This window comes from Chionomys nivalis, chromosome 2, assembly GCF_950005125.1.
Source record: "Chionomys nivalis chromosome 2, mChiNiv1.1, whole genome shotgun sequence".
Taxonomy (NCBI): domain Eukaryota; kingdom Metazoa; phylum Chordata; class Mammalia; order Rodentia; family Cricetidae; genus Chionomys; species Chionomys nivalis.
The window spans coordinates 83,000,319-83,020,607 of NC_080087.1; the positions used below are offsets into that span (position 1 = coordinate 83,000,319).

General features: G+C 49.8%; 1 protein-coding gene across 3 annotated transcripts in view; it reads right to left on the reverse strand.

Moving 5' to 3' along the window:
* The window catches only part of Ryr1 (ryanodine receptor 1), a 126,507-nt gene extending 111,507 nt beyond the window's left edge, over positions 1–15,000 (reverse strand). For 2 of the 3 annotated variants that reach the window (XM_057761336.1, XM_057761335.1), the window contains exons 1-11: positions 14,831–15,000; positions 8,853–8,972; positions 7,283–7,387; positions 6,067–6,141; positions 5,909–5,987; positions 5,497–5,609; positions 5,107–5,200; positions 2,493–2,586; positions 1,787–1,861; positions 1,130–1,286; positions 795–959 (exon numbers count right to left, since the gene is read on the reverse strand). In XM_057761336.1, coding sequence (XP_057617319.1) covers positions 795–959; positions 1,130–1,286; positions 1,787–1,861; positions 2,493–2,586; positions 5,107–5,200; positions 5,497–5,609; positions 5,909–5,987; positions 6,067–6,141; positions 7,283–7,387; positions 8,853–8,972; positions 14,831–14,881 — 1,128 coding nt within the window. In that variant the 5' untranslated portion in view covers positions 14,882–15,000. Of the gene's footprint in view, positions 1–794; positions 960–1,129; positions 1,287–1,786; positions 1,862–2,492; positions 2,587–5,106; positions 5,201–5,496; positions 5,610–5,908; positions 5,988–6,066; positions 6,142–7,155; positions 7,177–7,282; positions 7,388–8,852; positions 8,973–14,830 lie in introns of all 3 variants that reach the window. The other variant, XM_057761334.1, reaches the window with a different exon arrangement.
* Between the last annotated feature and the right edge of the window lie 5,289 nt (positions 15,001–20,289).

Consider the following 20,289-nt stretch of genomic DNA (forward strand, 5'->3'; position numbering starts at 1 on the left):
TCCTTAGGGTGCTGGGGATGGAACCTAGGGCTTCATGCAGGCTAGGCAAGCCCTGTGGCAACGGAGCTACAGCCCCGGGCCCTTTCCTTTTGGGTCTTGAAACAGGGTTTCACTATGTGGTGCAAGCTGACCTCAAACTCAAACTCACAGTCATGACCTCCCCTCCAGCCTCTTGAGCGCTAGGGTAACTGGTGAAAACCACCAGACCCAGCCAATAATTTAGGAATATTATTCTCAGCTTGTTATTATTTGGAAGATTTTTATGGGTAGCGGATATGTGTGTGCACACGTGTGGCAGTCAAGACAACCTGAAGGAGGCAGCTCCCTCCTTCCACCATGGGGCTCTAGGGGTCAAAGTAAGGCCTCAGCTTGGCAGCAAACACTTTTCACTCACTGAACCACCTTGCTGGCCCTTATTTGTTTTCTGTCTGTGTAGATGGCTTCTTAGTTTTCAATTTCTGAGTGTCTTTATCTCTGCTCTCTCTCTCTTTCTAAACACACACACGTACACACAACACACACAGTGCACGCACGCACACACACCATACACACACCACACACATCACACACACGTGCACACACACCACACACGCACACACACATCACATGCATGCATGCACACACACCACACACACGCACGCACATACACACCACACACACACACACACACACGCACGTACGCACTCACCTCTTTTATCCCCCTGTCTATCTCATTCTCAGGCTCCCAAATGCCAGGTAATGAACACCAGCCCCGCCCAGCCCCTGCTCACACGCCCACCCTTCCAGGAGCCCACCTTCTTCTTGAGCACTCCAAGCCTCAGGGCCTTGGGGTCTGGGGCAGCATAGGTGAGCCACAGGCCTGAGGCCACATGTTGCACAAAGCAGAGCGACTCTCCATACTTGATCTCAGGGGGGCCCATGCCCTCCACATCTCTCTTGGGGGCCACATCCAGCTTCTCCTGCAGGAACAAGGGACAGACATCAGCCTCCTATGCTGGTGCTGTGGGAGACCCAAGCAAGAGTCCACAGCCAGGAGGTTAGAGTGAGACCCAGGGTTGCAGGTGAGGAAGGGCACCTCACCCCCTACACATACACACGCGCAAGTGTGTGCTCACACACAGACGCCAACCTTGGAGATTCGGAAGCAAAAGGAAGTGGCCTTGGTGTGGGCCTTGCTGGCATCAACCACCACAAGGCCTTGGTCCTCGGTGAGCGCAAGGTACCGTCCTGTTGTCACGTGCCTGATTCGAAGTGGCTGGCCCCAACGGAGGTGGCTTCCACTCCAGCTGTGGAAGGTGACAGTGGGGAGAATCAGGGGACCCCTCCCTAATAGTGAGAATCAGGGGACCCCCCATAGTAGTGAGAATCAGGGGACTCCTTCATAGTAGCCATTAACATCATAGTCTTGGTTTGAAACTCCTCAATCATCTCCCTTCCAAGGTTCCCAGGATCTTTTCTGGGGCCCCTCAATCTTTCTTAGAACTCTCTCCTCCCTGCTCAGCAGCTCCAGTCCTCTGGTAGATTCCTGAACCTTCCTCAGAGCTCCCCATCTGTCTCCAGGGCCTGGCTCAAGCTTTCTAGATGCAAACTTTCACCCAGAGCCCCCATCTCTCCCTCAGGAACCTCCCACCTTCCCCAAGGGTTCTAGGATCCCTGAGGACCCAAATCTCTCTCAGGTTCTCTAGGTTGTCCCTCCCCAAACCCTCAAGTGTCTTCCTCAGTAACCCTCAAGACCCTTTCCCCCTCCCTGGACCCAAGGAGCCCCCCACCCTCTCCCCCACCGCACCTGATTCTCAGCGGCTCCAGCCTCCAAAGGGAGCGGGCGTGAGTGCACACAGGCCCTCCCTCGTAGTACACAAGTCTAGCGTGAGAAGAGAAGACAAGGTCAGGAAGGCCGACTCCAGTCCCTAGCCCTGTGGCTAACAGCCCGTCTGGGGAAGGCTTGGCCCCCAGCCTGTGGGACTACTGGAAGTGGTAGAGTCCTTGGGAGGGGGCCCAATGGAAAGAAGCTAGGTCACTGAAATATTAGAATCTTGGCCCATCCACTTTCCTTAGTGTGTCCTCAAATACCATAAGGTGAAACCAGCCTCTGCCACATACTGTCACCAATGATATACTGTGCCACCAAGGACCGAAAGTATCAGGGCCAAGAAATCATAGATTGCAACCATAAGCCAAAAGAATCTTTCACTAAATTTGATTTTGTTAGGTGTTTTTTTTTGTTTGTTTGTTTGTTTGTTTGGGGGATTGAGACAGGATTTCTCTGTAACTTTGGAGCCTGTCCTGGCACTCACTCTGTAGACCAGGCTGGCCTCGAGCTCACAGAGATCCACCTGCCTTTGCCTGGGATTAAAGGCGTGCGCTACCACCGCCTGACCTGTCTCAGGTATTTCATTATAGCAACAGAAAGCTAAAAAGCACAGAGTGCCCAGCCAATGTTTTCTTCCCACCCACACCCCTGGACCCTAAGGTCTCCTTGTCCCAAGCCAGACCTGCGCTGGTCATCACTGTCCGAAGGGGAAATGGTCAGACATTCATCCATGTGTCCATGAAAGAGGCGGAGGACATGGCCTCCAGTCACAAAACCTGAGGAAGATCAAGGAAGGGTGGTTGCTGTGAGGCAGGACTTGCAGAAATATCTGGAAGTCAGTGTGGAGTCTAGGGTTCCTTTATCTTCCCTGTGGAAGGTGAAGGTGGACTAGGGAGCAGTGTTGATAGTATGTGGTTTAGCCCAGGTTTAAGAACTAAAAAGTGAGGATGTGAGATTTGGGATCAGAGGTCAGAGGCCAACCTGTAAGGATCTGGACATGCCGGGGTAAGGTCGGGAGACTTAGAGTCATGATTTAAGTGTTTGTATTTGGCCTTTTGAGACTGAGGTCAGATTGTGTGGTAAGGGGTCCAGAGCTCCCAGCTCTTGGGCTCCTCGTTCCTAGGCAGAGGTTAGGGTTAGGAGGTGTGACGTTCGGCTCTGAGGCTAGAGTTGGCAGTTAGGACCTCAATTCTGAGTATTGTTTTGGGGGATCTTGGGCTGACATACGAGGTCAGGGTTTGGGGTTACGATCTGAGTTTGAGACCCTGAGCTCGGAGTACGAATCTGGAAAGACCTGAGCTTTGTAGTAAAATAACGAAGGTGCTGTAGAGATAGCTCCACAGTTGAGAGCACTAGCTGCCATTGCAGAAAACCCGCGTCCTGTTCCGAACGCCCACACAGCAGCTCAGAACTGTATCTGTGCAAACTCAGTTTCAGTGGATCCAACACGCTCTTCCGGCCTCTGCAGGCACCACACACACACGTGTGCACAGACACAAATGTATGCAAGACATTCATACACATAAAATAAAAATAAATAAATAAATCTCTTTTTTTTTCCAGAGTGTTTTTAAAAGTCGGTGGGCCTGGGTTTCAGGGCTTGGGTCTCAGTGGTTTAAATCTTAGCTTGGTTCTTTGGTTAAAGGACCCTGAAGTTAGAGTCAAAACTAAGGGCTCTGCCATCTTACTATAGGATCTGAGACTGAAATCGGCAGGCTTTGTTCTCCGCCATCTTACTATAGGATCTGAGACTGAAATCGGCGGCTTCAAGGCTTGTTTTATATTTCTTCATTTGTTTTGGGGAGAGTTTGCGTGTGTGGTTTTGTGGGGATTCCCCCCCTTTGTTTAGTTGGTGCTTTCTGTGTGCGAACGTTTCCGTGTTTATGTGTGTGCACTTCTGTCTGCAGGTGCTCAGGCACATGTGTGCGCATGTGTGTGGAGGCCAGAGGTCAGCACTGGGTGTCTTTCTCAGTCACTCTCCACTTTATTGGGGGGGAGAGAGCAGGAGTCTCATGGAACCGGAGCTCACTGACCCAGCTCAACTGGCTCTCTAGGAAACCCCACGGGTCCTCTGGTCCTCCCAGCACTGGGATTACATGGGGTGACTCTGAACCTGATTTTAACACAGGGGATGGGGGTGGGATGTACGTCCTACTTCACCAGCTGAGCTCTCTCCCAGCCCCGGGGTTTTGTTGTTTGTTATATGTATTGGTGTTTTGCCTGCGTGAAATATCTTGCACCACTGGTGGGCCCAGTGTCCCAGGAAGTCAGAAGATGGTGTCAGATCCCCTGGAACTGCAGTTATAAATGGTTGTGAGCTACCATGTGGGAGTTGGGAATCAAATCCGGGTCATCTGGGAAGAATGGTCAGTGTTCTTAACTGCAGAGCCGTCACTCCGGCCCCGTTTTCTGTTTTGTGTGTGTGTGTGTGTGTGTGTGTGTGAATGCTGTGAGCTCAAATTTTGGGTTTTGAGAGTGAAATTGAAATCTGAGTGTGTGGAACTAGGAAGGTGATTTAGCAGGTGATGACACCAGATACCAGCCCAGGCCACCTGAGTTCAGTCTTCAAGACCTACATAGCAAAGGAAAGACTGACTCCTATAAGCTGTCATCTGACCTTCACACATGTGGGCATCCCCACACACACATTTCAGTTAAAATTGTTTTGAGAGTCCAAAGCTGGTAGCATAAACTCTGAGGTCTGAGCAGGGGTCCTGGCTTAGGATGTGAGCTTTAGATTCCAGGGCTTTGGTCTGTGCTTATATCTCAGAACTGAAGCCTCAGGATTAAGCTCCCGGGTTGATGCTCTACACCGGTGGTTCTCAACCTGTGGTTCACGACCCCTTGGGGTCAAATAACCTTTTCACAGGAGACACATATCAGATACTTAGATTACGATTCACAACAGAGCAAAATTACAATTACAAAGTAGTAACAAAAATAATTCTATGGTTGGTGGTCACCACAGCACGAGCATATGTATTAAAGGGTCGCAGCACTGGGAAGGTCGAGAACCACCACTAAGCTGTGAGTTCTTCATGGAGGAATCTGACCTCGAGAACTGAGCTTGGTATGGAAGTTTCTGGAGTTGAGTTTGTGGGTGGTAGTGAATTGGAGGCCTGGGGACCTGAGCTCTGGAGGTTCTGGCTTTGGGGTCAGTAAGAAATGTGCTGTGGAAGCCACAACTGGGAGATCTGAAGTGTGAGATGCCAAAACTCAGTCTGGGCATGTCTGAGGAAGCACCGTAAGTGAGGATCTCTTTTGATGGCCTCACCTAAGAGGCCTGAGGTCCTCACCTTCTTCACAGCCAGAGCAGATGGGGTTCATGTTCCACAGAGTCTGCATGAAGGAGGCGTCAACCTGGAGTTCCCCGCTCGCGGTCGACAGGTGCTGGGATCAGAGACAGTGGAATGAACAAGAATCGAGACTCAGTGGGAAAAAAAACAAAGGGAGACTCCAGGAAACATACAGAATGGAGACAGAAGGCTGGAGGTCACAGATCAGACAAATGAGCAAGTTAGGGAATGGGGTGAGGGGTGCGACTAGAAATCAGAAATAGGGGATGTCAGAAAGCCAGGAGTTGTGAGAGCCAGAGACCCACAGGGCAAGCCAATGTTGAGAGGTGGGGCACATCCCACACACCCCTACAGGAGCAGGAGGACCATCAGGGAGATGGGATCACTCACCAAGTATCGCTCGGAGGAGACACTGACAAGGATGAGGTCATCCCCAACACGAACCTTCTCTCCTTCAGACCTCTGCTTGGAGGCAGGGTGCATCGTCCACCAACATGCCTCTCCTACAAGTGGATTGACCGGCGATTGACCGGCAGGACAATGGTTTCCCACAATGCTCTTCCCCACGGTACTCGCAGTCACCAAGTCTTCCCGACTCCAGAGTCTATAAATCCCCAACCGCCCCATCGACTCCCCACCTCGTCTCCTGTCTGGAATGTGCCCATCCGTATGTCCAAACCCTCTGTGCCCAGGCCCCTGTTCCTAGCTCCAGGGCAGACTTATGCACACCTATAGAGCTCTGCAGACTTTCAGTTCCTGGTTTGTGACACCCATCATGCTCCCTGCCCACAGCCCCTGGCACCTGTTGCATCTTCTTGTAGTCCCACGTCGAAGGCCAACTTGTCAGTAAGGGATCGGGAGGTGGTCAGGCAACTCAGGTACTAGGGTGGGAGAGTGAGATCAGCCTCCTGGCAGGCCTGAACCCTCTCCTTCGCCTGCACCTATGGTTAGTGCACTCACCATACGGCTGTGTGCGTGCCGGAGCAGGATGGCATGGCCGTAGAGGAGTGTCCTGTGTCCCCCGCCCTGGGATGACTACAGGGGAAGAGATGGTACAGAATAAGCAGGGACCCCCAGATTTCCACAGCCTCCAAAGTAGATGGCTTATTCACAGGTGGATATATGAACCCCATGAAATGCTATGCCCAGGCAAGAAAACCTCAGCTCAACCCCCCAACAAATGGTCTGCATCCATTTTCCCATCTGTAGCAGCAGAGACTGCCTCTGAGAAGCCTAGACATGGTGTGTTTTACAAGTCCCTAAGGCCCAGAAGCTTGTGATTGTAGCACTTGGAAAGCAGAGGCAAGAGCATTGGGTATTCAAAGTCAACCTCAGCTACTTAGAGAGTTTGAGGCCAGCCTGGGATACATGAGGTTCTATAAAACAAAAACTTCAAAACCCACTCTACCATCCTGCCTTGTTTCTCTTATAAACCAGGTCCTGACATCACCCAGAGAGTATGAATTCATCTTCCAGGTGACTAAGGATGCTCAAGAGAGTCCCAGTACCCCAACTACTCTAGCCTGTCATAAAAGAGCTGTCCTGTTTGCACCAGGACAGTCCTAGCTATCGTCTGTCACGTGACTGTCAACCATTGGGATAAAGTGACTCTCTGCTGCTGCCACACACTCCCGTGCATGAGGAGACTTGGCCCTTTGGAGGAAGGAGGTGCAACCAATTCCTTGATGGCATCGTGCCTCCATCATGGCTCTCCCATGCCCATGCTCTGAGGGAGCCATGTCATGGGGACACAAGGTCCTATGGCAGACCCACACATGGGATGGAGGGAGGTGAGGGAAGAGGTCCCATGCAGCGAGGGGCAGGATGGAGAGGAGGAGAGAAAAGAGGAGAAAGGAACAGGCCAGGGAACAGGGGCTCAGAAGCCTCTTGCTCCCTCCTTCCTTCCTGCCTGGCTTGTTCTGGGCTCCACAGCCCCTGACATCTGGGGTGGGGGAAATCCTCCAGCCCCTGTGTTCAGGATGTGGGCCTGAGCAGCAGGCCTGGGGTCAGGAGTGATAGGAGAGACATGACACCCAAGGCCAGACCTACCCACTTATCCAAATTGAGGGCCTGTGGGGGCAGGGCAGAGAGAGGAAGAAAAGCACATGGTGAACGACCCCCAGGTCCCTCACCCATCCTTGTCCCTGTCCCCCGCTCCTTGGAGGCAGAGCCTTACCTCCACACCAGCCTCCACAGTATTGGCCAGCATCTCCTGCAGGGCTCGTACTGACAGGGACTGTTCCAGGATGAAGCAGCAAATGGCCAGATCAGGGGGTACATTCTGAGGGGGTGAACAGACATCACTGGAGCCGTTAGACTTCTGTGCACCAGTCCCACTGTGCCTTGTCTGCCCCTTCGTCTGAACGTTCTCCCTTCCAGACCCCCATCCTCACCCGACAAGGGGCGCCAGCGAGGAGTCAGACACATCACAGGAAACACCTTTCAGCCTCCTCCTTCAAATTCCTCCAACTCACCCAGTTCCACAGAAACTTCCAGATCTCTTCCATCACTCAGCTGTTCTATGCCCCCTAATCTCATGATGCCCCCGACTGTGGCTCATCACCTTGATACTGCTCCCCCTAAGGCAGGAAGCTCCTGCTGTGCCTTCCCTGAGATCACCCCCAATCTCTCCAATCCTAAAAGAACACTACTTCTGGCATTCATCCCTGCCTTTCCAGTCATACCACAGGAGAGAGAGACACACCGTCTCCTCAGATTCCAGAACTCCCTGCCCGTCGCGTGCCTGTTGACCTCCTCCACCACCAGAGGCCAACTCCTTCTCTCAGTTCCCAGGCCCTCCTTGCAGGTCCCTTCCTCTCTCACACCCTGAGTACACCTCACCCTGGGACCTCAGGCTTCTCTGGCCTCTTGGCCTCCACGTCCCCCTGACAACACTTCCTAAACTTCTCCTGGATGCTGGGCCTTCTGGTCTTGAATCCAAAGCCACCTGCCTTTCAGATTCTAGCTTCCCTCCATTCCTCGAGCCCTCTGACCGACCCTTGCTATCTAAGGCCACACACTCTTCCCATCTCTGTCCTCTGTCCTCTCCGGTTAGGCTCCCTTTCCTCTAAACTGCCTAAGTCTCCTCTTGGATCCTTGGCCCTCCTTCCTGAGACTCAGGACCACAGCTCTCTGCCCATGAGAATCCTCCCAATCCTCTTTCCTTTCACAGAGCACCGCCCATCTAAGACTCCGCCCCCACCATAGGCTCCACCTCCTTTCACTCTTCAAATCCCTCTCCACCCGCCTCAGATCCTGTTCCACATTAGGCACCACCCCCACCTCAGACCCCGCCCGTTCCTCTTCAGAGCTCGCCCCCATCTCAAATATCTCCCCGCCTCAAGCATCGCCTATTATTCTTCTGGCTAGGCTGCGCCAACTCAGATTTTGCCCCTCTTAGACCCCGCCCACGTCTCAAGCTCCGCCCCCTTCAGGCCCCACCTCACACATTCGCCCACCTCAGATTCTCTACTAGTCTCAGATTCCTCCGGTCCCATCTCAGACCACGCCTCTTTCCTATCTTAGCCCCTCCCTCTCCATCCTGTCAGAATCCCCTTTCCGGCTCCAGAGCCTTAAAGACTCATTCCCAGCACCCACATAGCAGCTCACAACTGTCTGTAACTCCAAGATCTGACACCCTCACACAGAGATACATACAGGCAGAACATCAATGCACATAAAATAAAAATAATCAAAACCCTGTCCTCCCGACCCTGTCTCTCCTCCCGAGCCTGGTGCACACAGACCTGCGCGTTGCTGGTGGGTTCCAGGAAACAGAGGCGGTTGCCGAAACCCTCAGCGGCCAGACAGAGTTTGAGCTGCTCCTTGAGCACCGTGGCGCTGCACTGCAGGACCACCTCGTCATCCTGGGAGAACAGAGGGACAAGGTTCACCGGTGGGAACCAGAAGGGACAGACCAGCGAAGACACTGCGTGCCGTGGAACCATCTCTTTCCCCCTGCAGAAAAGATACACTCTGCACGAGCCAGGCTCCATCTGTGTCTCTATTTGGATGGTTGGTTGTTCTTTCATTCATTCCTTTTGCTCTTGCGACAGTGTCTCCTCTCCCTAAGTTGCCCAGGCTAGCCTTGAAGTTCCAGGATCATGAGATACTCCTGACTCAGTCCCTTGAGTAGCTGGAATCACCAGTGTGTGCCTCCATGCCTGGCTTCACAGCGGGTAAGAGGAGATTGGATTAGAATCAAAATCTAGCTTCTCTGGAGACCTCCTAATGAGGGGTTTGCCAAGAGACACAGTGGAATGTGGAAAATATTTTTTTTGTATATTTAGTTTTTGCAACAGAGTCTCTTGTAGTCCAGGCTAGCCTCACATTGGCCTTTCAACCAAGGATGACATTTAGTTCTTGGCATGTCTACCTGCTCTTCCCAAATGCTGGGGACTCAGGGCTGTACCACTATGCCCAGCAAGTTCTGTAGCAGAGGAACCTCGTTCAAGAAAGTTACAAATGAGGCTGGAGGGATGGCCTCCGTGATGGTTGCTCTTCCAGAAGACCCAGGTTCAATTCCCAGCACCTACATCATCTGTAATTCCTGTCCCAGGGAACCCGCTACCCTCTCCCACTTGCGAAGGCTATACTAAATGCAGTATGCAGATACACACTCAGACAGAACATCCATATACATCAAATAAAGGTAAGGAAATGTTTTTAAAGAAAGTTACATATCCTACTGGAAATCACATGACCTCCAAACTCCCGAACATGTCGGATAAACATGTTCTAATCCTGAGTGTCATCCATATACGCAGTTCTCCATCCATTTGCCCGGCCCAGGAGAAGACAGAAGCATGGCCTAATGATAATTGCTCTGTCCTGGTTTTGCTGACCTTCTGGTACACGCCTCGCTGACATTCTGGTATACACTGGGCATCTCTGTATCCATAGTAATTATATAACCTGAGCATTATTTAGCAAGCGTTTGCTGGTTGTCTATGCTTCAGCCTTCCACTCATTTAACAGACACTTATTGAGGATCTACTACCTGCCAGGCACTGTTTTAGGCACTGAATACACAGCAACAGATAAAGCAGAGAAACCCTGCCCCCAGGGGGCTGATCTCCTCATGTGCAGACCCTCTGTAAACAGATGAGTGAATATATAAGCTTACTGTCAGTGGTAAGTGTTCTGGGGAAAAAAAATAATATCAGCCAGACTGATATAACAGAGTGGCAGAGGGCCTTGACCAAACAGAAGCAGGACTAGTCATCTGTAGGGAATATTCCAGAGAGGCAGCCTGTGCAAAGGCCTGTGGCCAGGGGGTGCAGGGGGTGTCCAGGAGTGACAAGTGAAATGGGATGATGGGGCCAGCAGGAATAAGGGAGCTTACGAGGTCAAAAAGAGACTTATATGGGCCCTTTGAAACCTTACTGGGTGTTTTTATTCTCTCTCTCTCTCTTTCTCTCTCTCTCCACATTTCCAGATGAGGAAACCGAGCTCAGTCAGGAAAAAAAAAATTAAAATCACTTTCCCAAGCAGAGAGAGCAAGTGAATGGCAAAACCAGGATGTAAATCAGAACCAGGAATCTAGTCATCACAGCAAACCTAATCTCATGGTATGGACTCACACTCTCTCTGGCTCCAAACGCTGCTCCCAAAACTGGTTGAAACGATGCACCTGTAGTCCCAGCTACTCCAGAAGCTGAGACAGAGGATCACGTGAGTCCAGCCTGAACAATATAGCAAGGCCCTATCTTGATGAAATAAAGAGAAAGACCGGGGGAGAGAGTAAGGAGAGAGGCAGGGAGGAAGGAAGGAAAAAGAAAGGTAGATAGATAATAGCTGATAGATACATAAATGATAGATATATAGACGATAGATATATAGACGATAGATACATCGACGATAGATACATCGACGATAGATACATCGACGATAGATACATAGACGATAGATAGATAGATAGATAGATAGATAGATAGATAGATACATAGACGATAATACATCGACGATAGATACATCGACGATAGATACATAGATGATAGATACAAGGACGATAGATACATAGACGATAGATAGATAGATAGATAGATAGATAGATAGATAGATACATACATACATACATACATACATACATACATAGATACATAGACGATAGATACATCGACGATAGATACATAGATGATAGATACATAGACGATAGATGATGGAGGAAGGTCATTGGTTAATTAATAAAAAAACTGCTTGGCCCTCATAGGTTAGAACATAGGTGGGTGGAGTAAACAGAACAGAATGCTGGGAGGAAGAGGAAGTGAGCTCAGATGCAGGGCAGCTCCTCTCAGAGACAGATGCCATGCAGCTCATTGCCAGGACAGACGCGATGAAACTCCGACCCAGGATGGACGTAGGCTAGAATCTTCCTGGTAAGCGCACCTCAAGGTGCTACACACATGAATAGAAATGGGCCCGGCAGTGTTTAATAGAATACAGTTTGTGTGTCGTTATTTTGGGGCATGAGCTAGCCAGGCGGCCGGGAGCTGGGAGCTGGGTGGCAGGAACACCAGCCCACAGCTCCCACTACAAAAGATAGATACATAGACGATAGATACATAGGCGATGATAGCTATATAGATGATAGGTATATAGACGATAGATATATAGATGACAGATACATAGATGATAGGTAGGTAGATAGATGACTAAATGAGAAGATAATTAGCAGATAATGGCAGAGAAGAACAGAATACAATAGTGCAATTTCCAAAGCCAGGCTAGGTGCCTATTGATACCTATTAATGACTCCAAACATTTTAGAGGTGGAGGCAGGAGGATATGGGATTCAAGATCAACAGCAGCATGGGTTATATTAGACCCTGTCTCAAACAAACAAACCAAAAAATCAGCTTCCCTGTACCCCAGCGCCCCACTACCACCACTCCCATCACTGAACCAGTGACTGTGGAGTCTGCGGAGGTTCCGCACCTTTAACCTGCCCCCGTCCTCTGGAGGTTCTGACTTGACCAGGTTCTTAGAGATTCCAGTGTGAGCGGAGCTTGAGGCCACAATATTCAAAACAAGGGAAATGATCTGTATGGTTATGGCCAGGACCCTTAATAATCAAAGAAAACAGAACAAGAACAAGAAACAAGCATGCCTAGTCTGACATCAGGGTGACTGATATGTTATGAAAGTTGTTATTTAAAACAGGTGTGTCAAGACAGGTGCGGTTGTGCCTGTCTCAGGAGGCAGAGGCAGGTGGATCTCTGAATTCAAGGCCAGCTTGATCTACAGAGTGAGTTTCAGGACAGCCAGGGCTACACATGAAATCCTGTTTCAAATCACTTCCTTCAAAAAAAAGGTGTGTGACTATGCCTTTAATCCCGGTACTAGGGAAGCAGAGGCATGTAGATATCAGTGAATTTGAAGCCAATCAGGCCTCCATAGGGAGTTCTAGGCTATGACTGTTTACTGGGATTGTCTGTAGTAACAAAATATTGCAGACATGGCGACTTCGGTATGCACGAGGCGAGTGAAGATATAAGCAAACTCAATACAGTCATACAGCAGGATAGCAATAAGCTCCCCACAAAAGGAACACGTGCTAATGTCAAAAATACCCTAAGCAGTCAAAGAGAAATACATATGTTCATACTGTATATGAAGCTCTGGCGGTGACTGGTGGAGTCTATGTGGCGACCAAAGGACAGGGTGACTGCTGCAAAGGGCAGGAGGATTTTTCTGGGTTGCAGCAAGTGTTCTTTGCTTTGATTTCTAAGGTGGTTACTTAGTTTACATAATAGGTCAAAACCCACTGAAGCCAGGCATGGTGCACACACCTGTAAGCCCAGCACTCGGGAGGTGGAGTAGGAGGATCAGGGGTTCAAGGTCGTTCTTGGCTACATACCAAGTTTAAAGCCAGTTTTCAGTACATGAAACCCTCTCTAAAACTGTGCACACACACATACACACACACACACACACACACAGGGAAAGTACTGAGGTTTGTTAACTGTTTTGAACCTGTGAAATTTGTTGCTTGTCAATTATGCCATCAAGCAGATGGGTCTTGAACTTACTATTTTGCCCAGGGTGGCCTTGAACTTTCATCCTCCTGCCTCAGCTTGCTGAACGTTGGAATCACAGGTATAAACCACACCATGCTTTAAAGTTGGACTTTTTCTTTTTGTTTAATAATACCTATGAATATGTAGCCCACGCCCTGGGTTGCAATACAGATTCTTTCTTACAGGTGGGTTATGATTCACAAAAAATATTTTTTTGAAGAAGGTATCACACAACCTTAGTAACTCTGAGGAAAACCGACTCAGCCTGGGTGAGCCTGGCCTGACTGTCTACCTCAGCAAGCCTGGGACTAGATTCCCTCTGTCGAAAGCAAGACTTGGCCTTGCAGGGCACTCGGTGGTGGTACCACTTCCTGTCCTTGGCCTCACAGGGCATTCGGTGGTACCACTTCCTGTCCTTGACCTTGGGCAAGTTCACCACCTGGGGCTTGGTTTCTCTCAGATCTCCCAGGGAGATAAAGATAGGGCCCTACCTCAGAAGATAGGGCAAGGAGAGTATAATTAGCCACCTCAGGAGGCTGAGGCCCTGGGCACTGGGCCTGGTGCAGAGTGACTGCTCAGAGCTGGTAGCCACAGCCATGGGCTTATTAGGCTGTGGAAGGCCAAACCCATGGTGTAGGTTAAGGGGCTGGGGAGAGGCCCTCCTCCCATGGCTTCATATCCAGCTGTCCCCATCCTTCACTACCAGTCCCAGCTGTTTGTTCCGCCCTCCCAAGAAACTGGACCCAGCCTGCCAGGGTCCTATTCTGGGTCAGGAATGCTGCGTCAGCATTTCTGAACCTAGGGCCTGGGGTAGAGGGGACAGTGCAGGGTCAGCAGACCTGGCCTGAAAGAGAGAAGATCACTCATGCTCATAAACCAACCCCCATCTCAGCCTCTGGGAGGATGTGGTAGAAAGGACTAAGAAAGAGGCATCCCCTCCCCCATTTTGTCCCCTCCCTGTCCCCTGCTCAGAGCCCAGAAAAGAGGGCTATTCTGGGAGAGACACCTGTTGTCCCAAGTCCTATCCCTGCCCCCCGCTGGGGATCAGAGATTCAGGGAGATAGGACCAGAGGGGCAGCAAAACTCAGAGGGCTGAAGCCAAGGGACAAAAGACAGACACAGACCCAAGACATACCGAGGAGATGGGAGAGACATCACCCAGACACCCTCAGAGGCCACTAGCAGACGTAGTTAATCCTCCTCACCAAAACCAAGGAGGAAAGAACAGTCAAGATCCAAGAGAATCTCCCCCCCTCCCAGGAGACCACCAAAGGCTAGGAGTTCAAAAGTACAGTGTCGTCCAACCCACCCCAGCCCCCTTTCCAAGAATTTAAATAGGTCAGAGCCTGGAGCAAGAAGGGAATAAGGGCTAAGGGTGGGGGTGGAGGACAGCTAAATTAAGCCCAAGAATTAAAATCACCTTCCTCAAGTGTCTGCTTCCAGGATGGCAGGAGAGGGTACTCCCTCAGTGACCCCAAATCTCTCATGTCAGCATAAGGTAACTAAGAATCTCCCCCTCCCCATTCGATCCTCCCAAATCCGGATAATTCTCCATGTTCAAAAAAGTGATGGGAAGAGACGGAAAGACGAAGTGACAATCACCCAAAGTGACCTCAAATTTCAGAGACCACCAGCAAGCAGACAGAAAGACGCTAAGAGATCAGCGAGAAATCTCCACAAAGCCTCCTAACCCAGAGCATACGCACCGTCCTCAAAAACTGAACTTCGTCCTCGCCTTCTCCTCCTCCGTCACCCATGATGGCAATCCCTCGTTGTCCCGGGCTAGGATCTGAGAATGGCGAGAGGGGGCTGTAGGTTGGGAAGGTGGGCTGAGGGAGGGCTGGGGTCGGAGACCTCTAGGGACGCCAGAGGCACCCGCGAGGTAGATGGAACTGCAGGAAGCGAATCGGTGCGGGACTCAGATGCAAAGAGGTCCCCGCCCCACCGACACCCATTGGGCCAGGATGGAACGGGCCACGCCCCTGTCCAGAACCCCGCCCACAGTACAAACTCTAGGGGAAGGTGTTTGCTCCCGCGGTCTGGGTATCTAGAAAGTAGCCACTGTCACCATGAGATGCCATAATTCTGCCATTTATGCATTTGTTTATGTAGTTATTTCTTTTTCCTCCTCCCTCCCTCTCTCTGAGGCTCTCATATACCTCAGGCTAGCCTTAAACTTCATTTGTAGTCAAGAATGACCTTGAACTTCTGGGAATTCTCGTTTGAAGTAGGGCTGTGGTTCAAACCCTGGGCAGCACGCAGGCTAGGTAAACATTCTGCCATTGGGCTATATTCTTAGCCTAGTCCCGTTATTTCTTAACAACTAAGGGTTTACTCTTGCTACATAATCACACAGTTGTGCTCAGATGCACACATCTCCTACCTTAACACACACACACACACACACTTAGAGCTAGTCATAGTGTCACAGGCTTGTCATCCAAACACTGAAGAGGTTGAGGCAGAAGGATTGCAAATTTGGAGCTGGGACTGCGTAATAAGACCCTGTCTCAAAACAGGAACAACAACAGGGCCCCGGGTGTGTGTCTTAGTTAGTGGAGTGGGTTGTCTTGCTTGCACAAAACCTCGGGTTCCGGCACATGAACTGAGTGTGACGGTACACATGAACTGAGTGTGACAGTACACATCTGTAATCGTGGCGCTCAGACCGTTAGAGACAAGAGGCACGGTAGCTCAGTCATCCTCAGCTACACGGCAAGTTAAGAGGCCAGCCTGGGCTGCATGATAGAGTCCCTGTATCAACAGCGTGGAGGAGGGGGTTAGTGTATGTCTGTCTGTCTCTCCACCAGGCTGGTCTCAAACTCACCGACATCTCACAGACATCTCCCGGCCTCTGACTCTCTAGCGCTGTTTACAGAAATGCATCACCACCCCCGGGGCTAAAAACTGCCTTTTGAACAGTCCTAGCTGGTGTCTTTTACACACCTGTTGCATTTCAGGCGTGAGCTAAGATCTTTTTATTACCACTCCTGTCTCACAACCCGGCTATTGTTGGCATCCTTCACAGCAGAAACTAAAAGCACGTGGCCCCTACAGATACCCCCTAAATGTCCTGTAGTCCTCACAGCAACCTTTGGGGGTCGCACTTCCACCATTCTCAAACTCCACATCGGGAGAGAAGCGGTTGGCAACAGCGCGGAGGCTGACCGAAAGGTAGGGTTCCTAGCTAAGCTTTGACATCTCCGTATTTCCATATGATTTTCTAATTTAGCTATGTGGTGACACATGCCTGTAACCCCCAGTTTAGGATGTAAAGGTAGAATTTCGAGGCCAGTCCTGGTTACACAAACTCTATCTCAAAAATAAAAAATAAGAGTCAGGAGTGGTGGCGCATGCCTTAAACGTCAGCGCTCAGGAGGCAGAAGCAGGTTGATCTTGGTGAGTTTGAGGCCAGTTTGGTCTGCGTATCAAGTTCCAGGCCAGACAAAGCTATATTCAATCATCTGTCTCAAAAAATAAATACAATAGGCCGGGCGGTGGTGGCGCACGCCTTTAATCCCAGCACTCGGGAGGCAGAGGCAGGCGGATCTCTGTGAGTTCGAGACCAGCCTGGTCTACAGAGCTAGTTCCAGGACAGGCTCCAAAGCCACAGAGAAACCCTGTCTCGAAAAACCAAAAAAAAAAAATAAATAAATACAATAAATAAGAGCAAACTGATGATGACCTGAATTTGACCCCAGGGACCCTTATAATGAAATGAAAGAAAGATTCCTGTAAGTTGACCTCTGACCTCCATTTGCAGGCCATGGCGTGGGCAACCTCCTGACACACACACACACACACACACACACACACAAAATACATTTTAAAATGTAATTTAAATTGTTTTTAGGGATTGGAGAGATGGCTCGGGGATTAAGAGCACCTGCTGCTCTTGCAGAGGACCTGGGTTTGATTTCCAGCGCCCACATGGTGACTCTCAACCATTCATAACTCCAGTTCTAGAGGATCTGATGCTCACTTCTGACCTCCACCGGCGCCCAAAGTCCATACCCACAACATTTAATAAATCTGAAAGATAAAATAAGGCAGAGGTGGGGTAAGATTAGTGGAGCCTTGTATGTGGAAAGCCTTGGGTTCTGCCCCCAACACTGTCCATATAAACCAGCCCTGGTGGTGGACGCCTGGGGTCCCAGCACTTGGAGCAGGCAGGAAAATCGAGACTTCAAGCTCCTCCCCAGCTATGCAGCAAATCAAAGGCCAGGATGGGCTACATGAAACCTTGTTTCAAACAAATAAAATGGGTATATAGACACCATTTTAAAAGGGCTTAGGCCCATGCCTGTCAGTCCCAACATTAGGGACACAGAGCCAGGTGAATCTCTGTGAGTTCAAGGTCAGCCTGCTCGACATAATGAGTTCTAATCCAGCCAGATCTTGTCTCAAAAAAAAAAAATCAATGGCTGGGAATATATAATTGAATAATAGAACCCTCAACTCCAGCATATTTAGACAAAACAATATTTTGGAGATGGTATGATTGCTGAGCACGCATGAGAGCTGATTTCTATTTACTTGTTTGTTTGCTTGTTGGAGGCCAGAAGAGGGCGTCGGGTCCCCTGGGACTGGAGTCAGCTAGTTGTAAACCAACATGTATGTCCTGGTAAACGAACCCAGCTTCTCTGGAAAAACAGTCAGTGCTCTTAACCACGGAGTCATCTCTCCAGCTCCTAAGGACCTGCCTTCAAATCCCCAGACTTAAATAAAACCAGGGCGCTTCAGCAAGCAACTATAATCCCGTTGCTTGGACCATGGGGTGGGGGGGGAGGTGGAGCATGGGACGGGAGGTGGAGCATGGGAGGGGAGGAGGACCATGGGAGGGGAGGTGGAGCATGGGAGGGGAGGCGGACCATGGGAGGGGAGGTGGACCAAGGGAGGGGAGGAGGACCATGGGAGGGGAGGAGGACCATGGAACAGGAGGTGTAGCATGGGAGGGGAGGAGGACCATAGAGGTGAAAAGTGAAGAGACCCCCATCTCAAACAAGGCAGTAAATTAGGACAGACGCCGAGGTTGTCCTCTGACCTCCATACATACGCGACAGCATCAACACCTACAATAACATACCTGAACACACACACACACACACACACATTATACACATGTGCAATTAAAACCAGTGTTCCACAGTTCAACACAACTATATTAAAGTGCTTTTCAGTGTAGATCTTGCTTATTAAACACGGGAGCAAAGCCGGGCGGTGGTGGCGCACGCCTTTACTCCCAGCACTCGGGAGGCAGAGGCAGGTGGGTCTCTGTGAGCTCGAGACCAGCCTGGTCTACAAGAGCTAGTTCCAGGACAGGCTCCAAAACCACAGAGAAACCCTGTCTCAAAAAACAAACAAACAAACCGGTGCAAATACACTTGGGTTAAACTGCATCGTTTTCTTTTTTAGATAGGGTCTCACTGTGTAGGCCTGAAAGATCTCAGACTTGCTATGTAGACCAGGCTGAACTTGAACTCATGGAGATCTATCTGCCTCTGCCTCCTGAGTGTTGAGATTAACCAGTTATATTTCATTATTGAATTATATAATTCAGTAAATTATATAGTTATACGCATTATTTATATATATCATGTATATAAATAGCTATTATGTTTATTATGTGGTACAATATAATTTTGTTTTATATTCATATATTATATAGTTGCATGGTAAATATTTTTCTTACATGCTCTACACAGAATATGGAATTATACTGTCATTATGAATTATATCATAAGATATTAATAGGTTTCTTAGTTCCTTAGTCATCACTACATATTTTAAGACTTTTCCGTGTTGCTCTTTGAACACCTGGTGTATGGCCATGGTGGCTTTGAGGGACTTCTTGGTGGCAGGTCCCTGAGGGTGGACACCCAAGCTGCCTCTGGCTCCTGTAACTACCCTTGCACGTGTCACCTGATCTGGGAAATCCAGATTGTCAATTTGACTGGACTTGGGATCACTTAGGAAGACCAAGCCTCAGAAGTGTCTGGGATGGCGTTTCCAGATGTAAACTGACCTCTGGCTGGTCTCCAAGTGAAGAGAGCGAGCTGACTGCAGCATTTGTTTCTACTCGTGTGCTGCTTTTGGATGCAGCATGAGCAGCTGGCTCTTGCTCCCACAGCCATGGCGGTCTGGACCTTCGCAGTAGAACCGGAACAAACCCCCAGCTGCCTCCTGCTCCCGCAGCCATAGTGGTCCAGAGACCACAGTAGAACCAGGACAAACCCTTCCTTACTAAGTTGCTTACATCAGGTATTTTCTCTCAAGAATGGGGGAAGTGATAAGACATCCCTTTTCGGAGATGGCACCATTTTTGATATACACCCCCCAGAACCTGACTGCTAGATGACACACCCATATACACAATTCCTCTAAGCAGCCTAGGGAGTCACCATGCAAAGGTTTCAGCCTCCATCTCCCAACCTCCCCCTGCCATCGTCTAACTTCTTATTTGTATGGTAAGGGGTGAGGGTCATGCGGGTGCACATTGCTCTGGAGGAACATATGTATATATGGAGGACAGAGACCACCTTAGGCGCTGTTCTTCAGCTGGCCTGGAGCTCACCGTGAGGATAGGCTAGATGGCCCGTGAGCCCCAGGGATCTACCTTGCTCTGCTTCCCCAGCACTGCCTCACCTGGCTTCTTAGGTGGATGCTGGAGCTCGAACTCAGGTCCTCGTGCTTGTGTGGAGATCTGATAACTGACTGAGCCATCTCCCCAGTTACCTGGCTACTAACGTTTAACAGACTTATAGACTGAGTTACAGTCACTAATCAGTTGTCAATGATTTCCATCATCTTCTCTGGGGTCTGTCAGAGATTTGGGAGTCATGGCTACCTGGAAATCCTCTTTCCCTACTTTCATGTTTTTCTGGTTTATCTATTTCTTGTTGTTTTTGGTTTTCATTGCTTGCTTGCTTGAGACAGTGTCACTAAATAGCCTGAGCTAGCCTCAAACACCTGATTCTCCGGCCTCAGTCTCCCAAGTGGTGAGATGACAGGCTTTCTGAGACTCCCATCTCTGCCTTCCGAGCTCTAGAACGCCAAGAAAGCTTCCACATCCACCCGACATTTATGTGGGTTCAGGGGATCCAATCTAGTGCAAGCTTGCTATTCCTCAAAAAAACATTATAACCAGTCGGGCGGTGGTGGCGCA